The 17,489-nt window shown below is 37.9% G+C and overlaps 1 protein-coding gene across 7 annotated transcripts in view; it reads right to left on the bottom strand.

Annotated features, from left to right (window-relative positions):
• Positions 1-1,054: 1,054 nt before the first annotated feature.
• The window catches only part of NSUN6 (NOP2/Sun RNA methyltransferase 6), a 57,846-nt gene continuing 41,411 nt past the window's right edge, over positions 1,055-17,489 (bottom strand). For 4 of the 7 annotated variants that reach the window (XM_055331544.1, XM_055331543.1, XM_055331547.1 and 1 more), the window contains exons 9-11: positions 6,461-6,609; positions 3,143-3,268; positions 1,055-1,664 (exon numbers count right to left, since the gene is read on the bottom strand). In XM_055331544.1, the coding sequence (XP_055187519.1) occupies positions 1,452-1,664; positions 3,143-3,268; positions 6,461-6,609 (488 nt within the window). In that variant the 3' untranslated portion in view covers positions 1,055-1,451. Of the gene's footprint in view, positions 1,665-3,142; positions 3,269-5,272; positions 6,610-17,489 lie in introns of those variants that run through there. The other 3 variants (XM_055331545.1, XM_055331548.1, XR_008665258.1) reach the window with 3 other exon arrangements.

Consider the following 17,489-nt stretch of genomic DNA (forward strand, 5'->3'; position numbering starts at 1 on the left):
AAGAGACCTTGCAATCTGATGGACACAATACTTAGGAGAAATTCCTAACAGAAACCTAGGAGGGGGGAAAAAAAAACTATTAGGCAGTTGTTCCCAACTGTCCACCTTAAGTGCCTGAGGCTGAGAAACTCTGGGGTGATTCAAATGGCAGTTATAATGTTTAAATACTTAACACTATATGAGACAGGCTTTAAACTGGGTTGAGTATTGAATATTTCAATATATATTATCTAAAAAGCAGTAGGATGAAGCAAGCCTAAGTTATAATTAATTTTTAATAAAAGCAGTCACCTATTGGCCACAAACAATGGGGTATTTAGTCACTTTTGCAGTTAAGAGGATGTTCGTGTTTTTGTCTGATTCCAGATCTGATTAAGAAGTTGCCTTTTTTGCCTTGATCTACCATACTCATAGTTGCTTTGTCTGATGTTGGTGTTCTGTGAATTTATGTTCAAGAGTAGAACACCAAGGTGTAGCTCTAAGTGCCAAGCCAGTTCCCAGCCACCAGAAGCTGGTTTTGTTCTGTCTCCACAGTCATATCACATTAACTTGTAGAACAGGTGTTCCAATGGATGATAAAAGGCACCCAAGTTGTGGAATATCCTCATAATTTTAATGTTATAAAGAAAATAGTTTAGGTTTTAGTTTAAAAGCATGAAAAAAAGGTAAACATGGTAAAGGCACACTACCATTTAGGAGAGATGTAGTCTTCCTTTGAAAGTTGATTTAGGGGCACCCGGGTGGCTCAGTTGGTTAAGCGTCCAACTCTTGGTTTCGGCTTCGGTCGTGATCTCAGGGTCATGAGATTGAGCCCTACATTGGACTCTGCACTCAGCATGGAGTCTGCTGGAGATTGTCTCTCCCCCTCCCTTTCCCTCTCCCCCTGCTACTCGTGCCCTCTGCCTCTCAAATATATTTTTTAAAAACCGACTTATCAAATAGTCAACAGAAAAACTGATAAAATGCCCAGCTCAGTTATAGGCACATGAAAAATGTCAGTTGCCATGCCCTGAATTCTTAGGGAACTCTTGAAGGAACTCAAGAACAAAGAACATTTTTTACCAAATTAAATATTGCTCATTTTATTCCTTTTGTCACAATCACAGATCACAAGAAGGACTTGTATTCTTTACACATTAAAACACACAACCCCAAATGAAAATATGCTCCAAATATCTGTAGGCATCTCCTTTTCTTTATACTATGCTAAATCCTTAAGAAAAAAATTATTTAAAAAACACAAAGTATAATCTCATACCACCCCCAACTACTATATCCTCCATGAAGTAGAGTCTCTTGATCATTGATCCCTGGTGCAACCACTGGCAGCCTTTTCTGTTTCCTTAGCAACTATGCCATCAATCACCCAGCCTGACCCTTTTTTTGGGGGGGGTGATAAAAAAAGAAAACTATAGAGAGAATGTTTGGCATTTTGATTTCTAAGGATCCTCCTATGTGCTTTTGCATTTTATGAATTTTGCAATAAAAAACCCTATACAATCCTTATTTGCCAGCCCAATCATGTCTTCTATACTGGCATCTCTGAGAGAATCAATGTCGGTGTCCCATGATGGCACAACGGATGGATCAAACCGCTGCAGCTGTTTCAGCTGTTCAAATGAAAGGCCAGCACCCATCATTCCTTCTCCTCCAATCTGTGGGTCCTGTTTGGAGAAAACAAGAAACCACGAACATCCTGTAACTGGTAAGTGTGCCCGTGTACAATTTAAGTGAAAAGACAAACCTGAGGAGTAAGTACCACCAATTCCAGAAACAGACAAATGCTGTCCCTGCAATGTTCATGCGGTTTCCTGGCAGCACCGGAAGGTCACCTCATGAATTCATGAGGTGCCACAGTTTTGCCACATTTTAACTGTGGATCTTAAATGAGGAACTTTACCTGTTTCCTTATCTATAAAACTAAAGGTGGTATCCTGCCTGGCATCTAGAGGCCACTCAGTAAGTGGGACATCATCAGTAACAGTAATATATGAAGATTCAGCTTTCTTCCACTACCCAAAGCTGACAGGAGTTCCTTAGGTAATTTGAAGTGCCTTTCTCTGACCCACACCAACTGGATGATAAAAGTTTTCTACTGCTGTCTTTGAATGTACTAGAACAAGGCTGTGTCAACTCATTTGGAATACGAGAATCATAAGGAATTGATGTGTGAATTACTGCACAAGATCCATAATCCTAAGCGAAGTCACTACTGCACAAATGTTATGTTTACTGTTTTGGTATTATTAAAAACCTATTGCTTATTAACCCATTGGGGGGAAATTTCCATCTTTTCTAGGTATATATTGAGGATATATGCATGTATTGAGTGTATATGCATATCTACACACACACATGATAAAATACAAGTGAATTCTGAAGACTTCCTTTCCTCTATATAACGCAATTACCTTAATTTCTGAGACTAGAAACCATCTCTGGGTTGCTTTTTATTCATATATTCCAATTACCCACTAGAATTCTGTATAGGTGGGTACTGAAGTTAGATGTTCAATGCATCTAATTAGATCTGAGCATTATTACAGATTTAAACCTAACCTCAAACAGCATGGGTTAAAAATACCGTCCTAATATGGTTTTGATAAAAACCAAAACAGGTGAAATAAAAGATAAGAAAGCTTTTTAAATGTTACATATTTTAATGTCAGAAACCATAAAGCAACAATAAACCTGAACCATTTTCTCCCCTTGGCTAGTCTGCTGATACTCCAGCCTTGATGTGACTTGAGGAAAAAATGCGCCGCACATTCCATACCAACAAAATCTAGGACAAGGAGGGGAAGAGAAGAAACAACTTTCTAGGGGAAAAAAAAAAAAAAGTTCTGAGTAACGGTAAACAAGAGCCACAAGTGAAAGAAGCAGGTAATACAAGCACAGATGAGCTCTGTGGCATTTGAACACAATGGCAAGGAATGAAGACAGGGAAAACTTTGGTTAGGATGTGGAAATTGTCTACAGGCTGACTAAAATTGATCTCATTAGAGAAGCATTCTTGTTTATTGCAGGATTTGTTTCAGTAGTTTTGCTAGACATTTCTTCATGTAACACCCTTGTGTTTCTCACCACCATCAAGTTGTTGTAATTTGTCAGATTACACATAGAAAACTGAAATTGTTCTGACCTGGGGCTGAAGCTGAAGGCAGGGAAATGTTCTGAGGGCCCATGCAACCTGTTCTTCATTTTCTGCCAGCGTGATCGTGCATGTGCTATAAACCAGCACGCCCCCCGGCTTCAGCAGTTGAACTGCCTAAAGAAACATGATCAGACTCTGTATACCACAAGGCCAAATAAACATTTTGCAGGATTTCAGATCTAAAAGATTCCTTAATTAGAGTGTTCTAGACTAGGTGCATTTCACTTAGAGCCATTATAGTTCACTTCAACCAAGACTTTCCTAAATAAAATCATTCAGTTTTACTGCTTTAGAAACTACTTTTTGTGCCCAAAACTCACACATGTACAATTTTTAAGTCATATTCCTTTCTGAACTCTATGCTCATATATTCACTTATCTTTTCCATATGTCTACTATCAAATTCGACAGGTCCCAAACTAAACAACTATCTTCCCTCTGAGACCTATTAGAGACGTGCTTTTTTCAGGCCCCAAACCTGGTATTATTTTGCATGCTCTTCTCTCACACTCCCCATCCATTAGCAAAATCCATTGGCTCTACCTTTAAAATATCCCAAGAATTTGGCTACTTCCACAGTTATCATTCTGGTCTGAGCCCCACTGTCTTTGTTTGGTCCAGATGACTGCAACAGACTCTGCCTCCGTCCGCCAGCTTCCTTGTCTGCCCTCCTACAACTTCTTCTCCAGCTGCCGAAGCAGTGTTTTTAAAACTTGTCCCTTCGCTGCTCAAACTCCTTCAAATGTCCCGACTTATCACACGGAATCAAAGCCCAAGTCCTTACAGTGGCTTTCCAGAACTTACACAGAGCAGGCCTCTGGCTGCCCTTCTGACCTCACCTCACACACCTCACTTGCTCTGCTTAGGAACACTGGCCTCTGCTGTTCCAAAACACACAGGGCACACTGCCACCTCAGGATCAGGGCACAAGCTTGGAAACTCTTCTAATTCTCTGTACTGCTTCATAATCTTCTTATCTTTGTGTTTATGTCACCCTTCTAGCACCTGACCATTGTAGGTAACACTGCACTATTCATATCCAATACTCCCACCCTCCCTTTAGTCTGCTCCACAGGATTACGGTTCTGTGACTATACTTAATAGCTTACTCATCTGTTTGCTTATTTTCCTCAATTAGACACTTCATGAATTAGGCAGGGATTCTTATTTTTTCACTACTATATCGATAGCACCCACAATAGTATATATTACATTGTGGTTAGGTGCTCAATGAATATATGTCCAATAAATAAATGAATCAGGAAATAGGTATTATAAGAAAATGAATTTTTCCCAAATAACTACAAGTTTATTTTTTCAAACTCCCAGATGTTTAAAAACATCACCTCCAATGAGGTGAACCTATTAGATAGATTTGTAATCCCCAGTTCTCATATATGGAAATCAATGTACCTAAAGTCACTTATGTGGAAGAAGCACAGCTCTAAACAAGATGTGTCTGATTATAAAGTCCACGTTCTCAATCAACACCTCTCAATGCTAAATGGCGAACCTACTATATTCTTAACTCTCTCCTGTATACAATCAGCTGTTTTTCTTCATTGCAAACACTGCAACTACTCTTAAGTAGCCTCTTAACATTTTCTTTCTGCTAGGACCTAAAAAGAACAAAAATCCCAGTCTTTTAAAACAGTGTCCTGGGTTGCCTGGCTAACAGTTAAACATCTGACTCTTGGTTTTAGCTCAGTGGTGATCTCAAGGTTGTGAGATTGGGCCCCATGTCTGGCTCTGTGCTCAGCATGGACTTTGCTTCAGTTTCTTTCTCCTTCTGCCTCAACTCCTACTCCCTGCTCCTCTCTCTAAATCAATCTCTCAATCAATCAATATTTAATAAAACAATGTCCTAATTTTACCCTCAAGTCAAAGTTTCAGCTATAAGTAAAGTTTCCTTTTTGCTGTTTGCTGTTTTCACTTCCAGGATGTGTTCTCTGAAGACAGCACAGAAGAAGAAAAAGTAGAATAATCAATCTACTCCCAGCACCACCTTTGTGTATAAAAGGAGATACTAGACAGATGAGCAGAGATGTACTCAAAGACAACTTTAGAGATTGAATAATTACAGTGTGCATCCATTACTGCTATAGTTTATGTACTTACAATTACAGGGCTGAGAGGAAATGATGAAATCATCTTTGGTCAAATGCTCTCTACATTCTGTGAAATCTGATGAATCATTTTTCTAAGCCTCGAATGTTCTATTTGGACACCTCCTGAAATGTGCTAGAGACCAGTTAAATTGGCAAAGTTTTTCCAGTTCTTCTAAATCCTACACTGAATAGTCCCTTCTCATTTTTTATCAATGTGTTTCCCTCCACTGGACTTCCTGCTTCTCATATGCTTAGATGATCCAGGAACCCTATTAAAAAAGAGTAATTTATTTTATATCCCATTCCTTACACATCAGTTCTTAACTATGATGTTTTGAGCTCAGTGATTCTTTAAGATATATCAGAATGTTGAAAATTCATTAAATGTCTCAGTGCAAATTCTGCTACTGCCTTTAAATCAAAGAGTGAGGGATCCCTGGGTGGCGCAGCAGTTTGGCGCCTGCCTTTGGCCCAGGGCGCGATCCTGGAGACCCGGGATCGAATCCCACGTTGGGCTCCCGGTGCATGGAGCCTGCTTCTCCCTCTGCCTGTGTCTCTGCCTCTCTCTCTCTCTGTGACTATCATAAATAAATAAAAATTAAAAAAAAAATAAATCAAAGAATGAGCAACATAAATGAAAACTGCTTGTATTTAAAACTAGGTTTTCTCTGTTCTTTGTGTGCTAAAATAAACGTAAAATTTGTCACTTTCACCAATGTAAGTGTACAGTTCAGTGGCATTAGGTACTTTTCACATGCAACCGTCACTACTATCCATCTCTAGAACTTCTCATCTTCCCAAACTCAACTCTGTACCCAATAAACACTAATTCCCCATTCTCCCGTCCCTCCAGCCCTGTTAACCTCGTTCTACTTTGTCTCTACAAACGTTCCTGTTCTAGTTACCTCATATAAACAGAAAGACACTATTTGTCACTCTGGGTCTGCTTTTATCACTTAGCAGAATCTTTCCAAAGTTCGTTCATGTTGTACTAGAATTTCATTCCTGTGTCAGACTGAATAATATTCTATTCTATGTGTACACCACATTTTGCTTATCCATTCACTTGTTGGCCTCTTGATGGTTGTTTCCACATTCTGGATATTGTGAAAAATGCTGCTATGAACTCTGCTCTCCCTCTCTGAAACATCAAACTATGAAGGTCAACTTTCTTTCATATCAAAGGAACATCACATACCACAGTGAAGAGTTTTCTCTGTAATGGTTGATATGATGTCACTTCTTTCAAAGTCCAAGAACAAGCCATGTTTGGTCTCTGTCCCATTCCACTGCATGGTGCATCAAGAAGAATTCGGTCAAAGGATTCTGGTAAGAATGGAGGGTTTCCTATGAAGAGAATTATAAATATATTTGCTATCTGCCTAGTGGTCTAAAACAGAAAACTCCTGAGATAGAAACAATTATTAGAAATTTAAAAATCATAATCTAGACTACAAAGAAAGACAATTTCTCCTTTCAAGTAGTTGGTAAAATTCATTCCAACATGTGTCAAATGATTAAAAATGTGACTATTACAATTGAGAGTTATTCTGTTGACACCATGCAAATCAAGGGCTAATCAAATAAGATGCTGTATCCCCAGTGTCTGGAGCCATGGTTCATCAGAGCTAGGACCTGGAATTAATTCTAGTCCTACTGGGATCCCTGGGTGGCGCAGCGGTTTGGCGCCTGCCTTTGGCCCAGGGCATGATCCTGGAGACCTGGGATCGAATCCCACATCGGGCTCCCAGTACATGGAGCCTGCTTCTCCCTCTGCCTGTGTCTCTGCCTCTCTCTCTCTCTCTCTCTCTCTCTCTCTATGACTATCATAAATAAATAAATTGAAAAAAATTAAAAATAATTCTAGTCCTACTGAGAGCTGACAATTCTCTTGGCAATCCCTACTGCAGATCACCCCAGAAAGGAAGAGCACCTGTTAGGTTCTAGTCAAATCTACTGATTCTGAGGTTTCTCACTCTCCTTGCTCCTGTGGCCATCAGCAAGGCTATGCTCTAGAGTTAGTCAGATTCTCTCTGCATCCAATCTTCCACAGGTTTCCTTCTGCATTCACTCGAATAACTTTCCATTGACTTCTGAGCTATTTAAGTGTTCCTGGAGAAAGTCATGGAACCAAATAGTCTGCTTATATATTTATGCCTCTAACTGCAAGCGAGACATTGCTGCCGACTGCTTTCATAAGAAGCCAGTCTACAGTAACCACAGCAATGTTCTGAATATCATACCAAGATAACCTACTTTTCTCTGACTGCAAACTGTCAGACACGAATGCTTATCAGTTTAACTCATCTCAGTCTATAACCGTCCTTGCTTTCTTACCTACTGTCTCAGAGTATCTTCTCAAAGTAAACAAGTATTTTTAAGGTTTTTGATACATACTGAAAAAATGCTCTAGAAAGACTATGCCAATTTAGTTCCATTATGATTATACTTACTCTTTCAAAATCTTCACCCAAGAATTATTTTTATTGTTGTTACTATTTTATTGGCCATTTGTATTTTTTAGATAGTCACATTCTTTGTTTTGTCCTTTTCCTACTGAGACTGTTGTCTTTCTCTTTTTAAAAATACTTTATTTATTTGAGAGAACGAGAACACAAGCAGTGGGAAGGGAAGAGAGAGAGGCAGACTCCCCACGGAGCAGGGAGCCCAATGCAGGGCTCGATCCCAGGACCCTGAGATCATGACCTGAGCCAAAAGACACTTAACCAAATGAGCCATCCAGGTGCCTTGTTATCATTCTCTTATTGATTAAAGGAGCTAGAAGGGTAGTAGCTGCTTTCTGCAGTGATTAGCTCTAAGATACCCCAATAATCTTTTGCTTTTCCAGTTCAACATCTATTTAATAGATTCCTTACACTAAGTATTTATACTAAATTATTTCTCCTTAGTATAAATTTATACTGAGTTCTTTCTGTTGAAATACCTTGTTGCTTTTTTTTAAATCCAAATTCCCCCAAGCACAGGTCTCAACAAGTTATTCATTTTCCTGACCAAGTAAAACAAAACCAAAAACTATTCCCGCAGCTACCTAAATCTCTGGAATAGACTTCTGAAACTAACAAATACAGACCATTAATAATGAACAATCTGGCCTCCTCCAGATTGTTCTCCAGCCACATTTCTTAGGACTCCTACATATTCACCTATGTTAAAAACAAACATGCATCACCCACTGTTTTTTTTTTTTTTTTTTTTTTTTTTTTTAATAAATTTTTATTTATTTATTTATGATAGTCACACAGGGAGAGAGAGAGAGAGAGAGAGAGAGAGAGAGAGAGAGAGGCAGAGACACAGGCAGAGGGAGAAGCAGGCTCCATGCACCGGGAGCCCGATGTGGGATTCGATCCCGGGTCTTCAGGATCGCGCCCTGGGCCAAAGGCAGGCGCCAAACCGCTGCGCCACCCAGGGATCCCTGCATCACCCACTGTTACCCAAAAATGTCATGAGCTTTCTTATTTCCATGCTTCTACTAATTCTATTTACTAGAGATGCCCCCTGCACTCATTTCCATTTATCAAAATGCTGACCATCCTTTCAAGGCCTAACAAATGCCACCCCCTCATCTAAACACTTTTTCCACTGTCCCTCTAAGAAATAGTCCTTCCCTCTGAGTTCGTGCAACACTTGGTATCCTTTTGGATGCATAGTCTTTTTTTCTTTTTTTTAATTTATTTATTTGGGCATTGGGGGGGGGCAGGAAGAGGCAGAGGGAGAGAGAATCCTGAGCAGACTTCATGCTGAGCATAGAGCCCAATGCGGGACTCTCACAACCCTGAGATCATGACCTGAACAGAAACCAAGAGTCAGACACTTAACTGATGGAGCCATCCAGGCACCCCTGGCTGTATATAGTCTTATAGTCCCTTAGTGTTCATGTCTTAGTCCTCCCCAGGTACTGAAAATTTCTTAAAAACCAGAATATCTACAAGCCCACACGATACCTTTGTGTGAACTAGGAATAAAGTATCTGCACCTCAGGATTAATATAATATAGTCCTGCACCACAATAAACAGAGCACAGGTTGGAACTCAGCCCCTCAACATATCTCTCAGCCAGGGGCCCTTGGACAGAGCATAACCATATGCCATGACTGTGACAGGAGTAGGGACAATGCCTCATCACTGAGCTCACTGTTCTTAACAAGTACCATTTTCATAAAAGGTGGTGGATGATTATACAGAAATTAAGAAATTCATAAAAATATTCTAGACAAATCAGACCAAGATCACCAAATGACCCCCAAATGCACCTGGTTCAAAAGAAATTTCTCTTGTTCAAAACTAGAAAGCCATGAAATGAACATTTAAGGCTTATGCATAGTATAAAAGTACCTGAATTTTTATCCATTCAAACCTTTTCCCATAATATATATAATCTTACAACTACCTTTAGTGCTTTCTAAAACTATATTAGTTTGGAATGTTGTATAAGTTGGGAGCAATTTTATGATACAAATGATGAGACTGGGCCAACTTTTGAAATGAGAGCATGGAGACCTTCTCCCCAGTGAAACAACTATAACTGGTAAAACTGTAACAAAAACAAAAACCACCATTTAAAGTCTCTAGAAGGGCAGCCCGATGGCTCAGCGGTTTGGCGCCACCTTCAGCCCAGGGTCTAATCCTGGAGTCCCAGGATCGAGTCCCACATCGGGCTCCCTGCATGGAGCCTGCTTCTCCCTCTGCCTGTGTCTCTGACTCACTCTCTCTCTGTGTCTCTCATGAATAAATAAATAAAATCTTTTTTAAAAAAAAAAAATAAAGTCTCTAGAAAATGTTCAGGATATACATCAAATGAAGAAACACTTAATAAAGAAAATCTAAGAAATGTGAGTATCTGTGGTATCTGAGCCACAATCCATTCCTTCCTTTGCCCCAACATCTCTTCTCTTCCTGAAGCTCAGAGTGAGAGTGATCCATTTCATGTAGGTGCAGCCAAGAACACATGGCTGCCTCTCTCCCTACACTCCCAGGCAAGAAATACAATATCTCACTGGAAGGGACAGGCCTGCCAGCATTTCTATCCCCTCAAATTCCATGTTGCTAAGACTCAGTTACAGGTTAAGAGCAGCTGAAAATTCTGGGGCTGCCTTCCTCCACCCAGCCCTGAATCATAAATGGGCAGCTCTACCCCAGGCACAGCAAGCTGAGAATACCAAAGCCCAAATGCACTTGCCCCAACCTAACAAAAGAACCTCCAAATATAAAAAGCAAAAACTAGAAGAGAGAAATACACCATTCAACGATGAGTTGGAGATACCTAACATTCAATAATAAAAAGAATAGCCAGGCACAAGATCAAAAAGGAAATAGAACACTTCAACACAAAGGAGACCTACAGATTATCTATAGAACATTCCACTGAACAATGGTAGAATATACATTCTTTTCCAATGCACATGGATCATTCTCTGAGAACATTAAGTGAGGCCACAAAATGCAGAAGGAAGAAAATAATAAAGGTTAGGGGAGAAATTAATGAAATAGAGAATTAAAAAAGAGAGATAAAGGATCAACAAAACAAAAAGTTAGTTCTTTGAAAGGAGCAACAAAATGGACTAAACTTTAGCTACACTGACCAAGACAAAAAGGAAAAAGACTCAAAATACTATCAGGAATTAAAAAGGGGAGATTACTACTGTCCTGATGGAAAGAAAAATAATTGAAAAGAAATACTATGAACAACAGTACAATTAATTTAGATGGCATGGATAAATTACCAGTGAAAACACAACTACTGAAAATGATTTAAGAAAGAAAATCTGAATGAATCTATACTACGGAAGAGACTGCATTAATAATTTTTTTAAATTTCCACAAAGAAAAGTCCCAGAAAGATATTTCACTGATGAATCTACCAAACATTTAGAAAAGAATAATAATTTTTGATAAAGTCTTTCAAAAACGGAAGGAAAACGAATATTTCCCAACTCATTCTCTGAGGCAAAATTACCCTAATACCAAAACTTGACAAAGGCAGCATATGAAAGTAAACTACAGACCAATATCTCTTATGAATATGGACACCAATACAAACAAACCCCATCTAGCAACATGTGAAAGCAGGATTTATTCCAGGAATCCAAGGCTGGTGAAAAATCTGAAACTCAATCAAATACAGGTAAATGCCACAAGATCACCTCAAGAGACACAGAAAAAGCATTTGACAAAATCCAACCTATCTTATGATAAAAAAAAAAAAAAACACCCAGCAAACCAGGAATAACAGGAAAATTCATCAGCCTGAAAGGGTTATCTACGAGAAACCTATAGCTACTTTTAAGCCACTTGAAAGACTAATTAGCAATAAAATATGGATGCCTTCTATCACCACTTCTGTTTAAACACTGTACAAGAGGTTCTAGCAAGAACAATTAGGCAAATAATTGAAACAAACATCGTCTAAATTAGAAAGAAAAAAATTGAACTATCCTTATTTGTAGATGAACAAAGCTGGAAGACACCCTACTTCCTGATTTCAAAACTTACTAAAAAGCTACAGTAATCAAGACAATCCTTACTAGCTTATAGATAAAATTATCAATCAATGGAAGAGATATGAGTCCAGAAATAATTCCTTACAATTATGGTCAACAAGGGTACCAAGACAATTCAACAAAGTAAAATAGTCTTTCAACAAAAGGTGCTGGGGTAACTGAGTATCTATGTGAAGAAGAATCAAAATCAAGGTGGTTTTGGGTTTTTTTTTAAAGATTTCATTTATTTATTTGACAGAGAGAGAGAACACAAGCAGGGGGAGCAGCAGAGAGGGAGGGAGAATCAGGCACCCCGCTGAGCAGAGAGACCAATGTAGGGGTCAATCTCAGGACCCTGGGATCATGATTTGAGCCAAAGGCAGATGCTTAACCTACTGAGCCATCCAGGTGTCTTCAAGTTGGATTCTTTCATTACACCATCAACAAAAATTATTTCAAAATCGATTCTAGATCAAGATTTAAGAGCTAAAATTATAGAATTCTTATGGACACCCAAAACATAAACAAAAAAAATAAGTGGACATCAAATTAAAAACTTTTGAGTTTCAGAGAACACCATCAAGAAAATGAATGGACAACTCATAGAATGAGAGAAAATATTTGTGAATCCTATGTCTAATAAAAGACTTGTATCTAGAACATACAGAGAATTCTCACCACTCAAGAAATAAAAAGACAACCAACCCTTAAAATGGGCAAAGGATGTGACAAGGAGATATAACATGGCCAAGAAGCACATAAAAACATGCTCAACATTTTTAGCCATCAGGGAAACCTGCAAGATAGAAACACAAGTCAAAACCTGGAGACAGTATTCCACACCTACCAAGATGGCTATAACCAAAGGGACAAGTGCTGGTGAGGATGTGAAGAAACTGAAACCTTCATATACTGCTGGTGAAAATGTAAACTGATCCAGCTGCTTTGCAAAACAGACTGGCAGTTCTGTAGAAAGTTAAGTGTCAAGTTACCATATGATCCAGAAATGAAGCCTATGTCCACAGAGAAACTTGTATACAAATGTTCACAGCAACATTATTCCTATAGCCAAATAAAGGGTAAACAATCCAAATGTCCATCAGGTGATGACTGGATAAATAAAATGTGGTATTTTCTGTGCAGAATATTATTCACCTATGAAAAGGAGTGAAGTACAGAAACATACCACAACCTGGATAAACCATAAACATCACAGTAAATGAAAGAAACCAGGTTTTTATGACTGGTTATACATACTATATGATTTCATTTATATAAAACATCCAGAATAGGCCAATCTGCAAAGACAGAAAGTAGATTAATAGTTGACTAAGTCTGGGGGGATGGAAGTATAAGGGAATTGGGAGTTGAATGTTAATGTATATGAGGTTTCTTTTCAGGGTAATGAAACTGTTCAAAAATTAGATTGTGATCATGGCTACGTAACTGAATAAAAAAACTAGCAAACTGTATACTTTAAAAAATGTGTAAATTGTATGGTACATGAGATATATACTGATACACAACAAAGCTGTTAAAAAAAAGTGAAGTCAGATTATTAAAGATTACAAATTTTCTTTCTAAAGCAATCTTTACTATTTATCCTAGATGTAGAAAAACCACTATTTTTTCCCTTTTAATAAATAATACAGGTGGATATAATTTAAAATTAGGTAAGAAAAAGAGTAATCTTTCAAAAAATCTCTAATAGGACATAAAATGTTTTCTTTGGCATCAAGAATAAAAATTGCTGGGGATCCCTGGGTGGCTCAGCAGTTTAGCGCCTGCCTTCGGCCCAGGGTGTGATCCTGAAATCCTGGAATCAAGTCCCACATCGGGCTCCCTGCATGGAGCCTGCTTCTCCCTCTGCCTGTGTCTCTGCCTCTCTCTTTCTGTGTGTCTCTCATGAATAAATAAATAAAATTGTTTTAAAAAAAAGAAGAATAAAAACTGCTTTCGGGAGGGGCACCTGGGTGGCTCAGTGGTTGAGCATCTGCCTTTGGCTTAGGTCATGATCCCAGGGTCCTGGAATTGAGTCCTGTAAAGGCTCCCCACAGGGAGCCTGCTTCTCTCTCTGCTTACGTTTCTGCCTGTGTGTCTCTCATGAACAAATAAATAAGATCTTTTAAAAAAAAAACTGCTTTTGGGAATGATTTTTAGTACTTACCTTATAAATTAAAAAACAAGTGGATTTTTTTTATAAATCACATTTGTGAGGGGAAAAGATAGGATTCAGGTCACTCCTTATAAGAAACTAACATTAAAGGTGTAAATAATCTTCATTCCTAATAATGAAAGCCAAACTGAACAATTCTATGAAGGAGTTCAAACTGAGTATTTTCTCCATTAGTTTTTTTTTTTTTTCCGGTATTAAAATCACCTTGCTATACATACATAAAACTTTCAATCATATTAATTCAATTTACAGAATAGGTGAAAAATCACCCTGAAGTAAATTGGCAGAATTATTCTATTTGTGCTCTTTCATTTTCCAAGTCAGTATTTATTCTTTGTCCAGTGAACAATCTATTGTGCATATAAATTAAAAATTTATGATGAAGTATACAAATAATTAAAAACTGAAAAAAATTATGTTTTCCAAAGATGGCTATAACAATACCATCCATCCCACATGCCCTTCAATTTGACATTGACTCTTCTCCCACTAGAGATGGGGTCTAATGTTCCTTCTCCTTTATTTGATTAACAGCAGACCTGATGCTACACGATTTCTGGACAAGGTCATAAAAGGTGATACAGCTTTTGCTCAGGGTTCTTGGGACAGACAACCAACATGGTCTGAGAAAGTCCAGTACATGGAGGGCCCATATGTAGGTGCCATCTGAAAGGCATCATTAGCCTTCAGACAGGAATGTGGTAGACAAAGCTTCTGAGGTGACTCCTCCCTCAGGTACCATGTAACTGCTGCTGCATAAGACACTGAAAGTGAGAACCACTTGAATTCCTAATATTGTGAGAAATAATAATGAAATGACTGTTGTTTTAAGCCAGTAAATGATGGGATAATTTGTTACAACAGCAGTCTATACCAAGAACATAATGTTTAAAAATTAAAACTACCCTGAAACTTGACATTAGTACATAGTGACTGAGTCACTGCATCAATCCTTGCCATCTTATACTACACACCTCCCTTATCCACTTGAGGACTTCAAACTCTTGCAACTTAAAAAGAAAAGAAGAATTTTATTAACTAAAAAGAATTAACTTAGAAAACATGAGAGGGGAAATGGCAGAGTAGGAGGATCTTGAGCTCACCTCATCCCATAGACACACTAAACCACAATGACATCTACTACAACTAATTCTGAAAATCTGAACACTCACAGAACAGATCTTACACATCTAGTCATAAAGAGAAGGCCAAATCAAAAAGGGTAAGAGGGGTGGAGACAAGGTCAATAACCAAACCCCAGTGTGACTAACCACAAATGGAAGGGACATCACAAACATGGAGGAGGGGATCAGACCCCACAGCTGGTAGCCTCAGCCCTGGGGGACTTACACTGGGAAGATGAGTCCTCAGGATACCTGGCTCTGAAAAATCAGCAGAGCCTAACACTGGGAGCTCTGACAATTAGGCTACCAGTTGATTTTTCAACAGAAATTTTTCAGGACAGAAGAAAGTGGCATGATATGTTCAAGTGCTGAAAGGAAAAACCTACAACCAAGAATACTCTACCCAGCAAAGCCATCGTGAAGGAGAAATAGTTTCCTGCACAAACAAAAGTTAAAGGAGTTTATCACCACTAAACCAGTCTTAGGAAAACTGCTAAAAGGAATTCATTAAGAAGAAAGAAAAGACTGGAATTAGAAGAAAATTATGAAAGAAAAAAACTTCACTGGTCAAAGCAAACACAAAGTGAGCATAGTAGATTAATCTCTTGTAAAACCAGTATGGAGGTTAAAACACTAAGGTTGTGAAATCAAGTATCTCTATAAAACTTAAGGAGTACAAAAAATAAAAAGATGCAAAAAATGACATCATATAGATAAAATGAAAGAGGAGTGAAAATTTAGTGCTTTCAGAATGTGTTCAACCTAAGTGACCACAACTTAATGTAGACTGTTACAGATAATAGGATGTTGCAAATGAACACCATAACCACAAATAAGACACCTTTAACAGGTACACAAAAATAAAGACAAAAGAATCCAAGCATAACATACACACACAAAAAAACAAAACAAACAAACAAACAAAAAAAAAAAACCACCAAACCACAAGGGAAAAGAGCAAGAAAAGAAGAAAGGAACAGAGAAGAACTACAAAAATAACCAGAAAGCGATTAACAAAATGAAAGTAAATACGTATCTATCAATAATTACTCATTTTTCTTTAAAGATTTTATTGATTTGAGAGAGAGAGAAAGAGAGTGACCATGAGCAGGGGTAGGGCAGAGGGAGAAGAAGTAGGCTCCTTGCTGAGTAGGGAGCCTGACCCAGGACTCTATCCCAGGACCCTGGTATCATGATCTGAGCTAAAGACAGATGCTTAACTGACTGAGTCACACAGGTGCCCCAATAATTATTTTAAATTTAAATAAATGTTCTAATTAAAAGATACAGGTGACTGAATGAAGAAAGAACCAAGACCCACCTATATGCTGAATTAGAGCCTCACTGCAGACCTAAAGACACAAACAGACTGAAAATGAAGGGATGGAAAAAGATATTCCATACAAAGAGAAGCAATAAAAAAAAAAACAGGTAGAAACACTTATATCAAACAAAACAGGTTTTAAAACAAAGCTCTAATCAGAGACAAATAAAGGCATTACATAAATAAAGGGATCAATCCAACAAGAGGATATAACAATTGCAAATATCCATCCATCCAACACAGGAATTTGATTAAATATATGAAGCAAATATTAACAGACATAAAAGGACAATATGACTATAATATAATAATATACAATAGTAGTGGACTTTAACACTCCAATTACATCAACTGATAGATCATCCAGAAGTTTACAGTGATACAGATCTACCTCAAGAAATGAGAAAACAATCTGACCTTACACCTAAAGGAACAAGGAAATAGAACAAAGCCCAAAGTTAGTAGAAGGAAGGAAGTAAAAAGATAAGAGTGGAAATAAATTGAGACTAAAAAAACAACAATAGAAAAGATCAATGAAACCAAGAGCTGGTTCTTTGAAAGGATGAACAAAATTGATACAACTTTAGCCAGACTCATCAAGAAAGAACTCAAATAATAAAATCAGAAATGAAAGAGCAGAAATAACCAACACCACAGAAACAGAAAGGATTACAAAAGAACACTACAAAAAAATTATATGCAAACTGGACAACCTAAAAGAAGTGGATAAATTCCTAGAAACATACAATCTTCCAAAACTAAATCAGGAAGAAACAAAAAAATTGAACAGACTTATTACTAAGCAGTGAAATTAAATCAGTAACCAAAAACTCCCAACAAACAAAAACGTTCAGGGTCAGATGGCTTCAAAGGTGAATTCTACCAAACACTGAAAGAAGAGGTAATACCTATTCTTCTCAAACTACTTCAAAAAATAAAAGAGGAAGAAAAACTTCTAATGCTGCTAATGCTGGTCATTCTAATAGACCAGCATTAGCCTGCTGCCAAAACCAGATAAAGACACTACAGAAAAGAAAACTGCAGGCAATATCCCTGATAGACAGATGCAAAAATCCTCAACAAAACATTGCCAAACCAAATTCAAT

The sequence above is a fragment of the Nyctereutes procyonoides genome, unplaced genomic scaffold (assembly GCF_905146905.1).
Source record: "Nyctereutes procyonoides isolate TBG_1078 unplaced genomic scaffold, NYPRO_anot_genome, whole genome shotgun sequence".
Taxonomy (NCBI): Eukaryota; Metazoa; Chordata; class Mammalia; order Carnivora; family Canidae; genus Nyctereutes; species Nyctereutes procyonoides.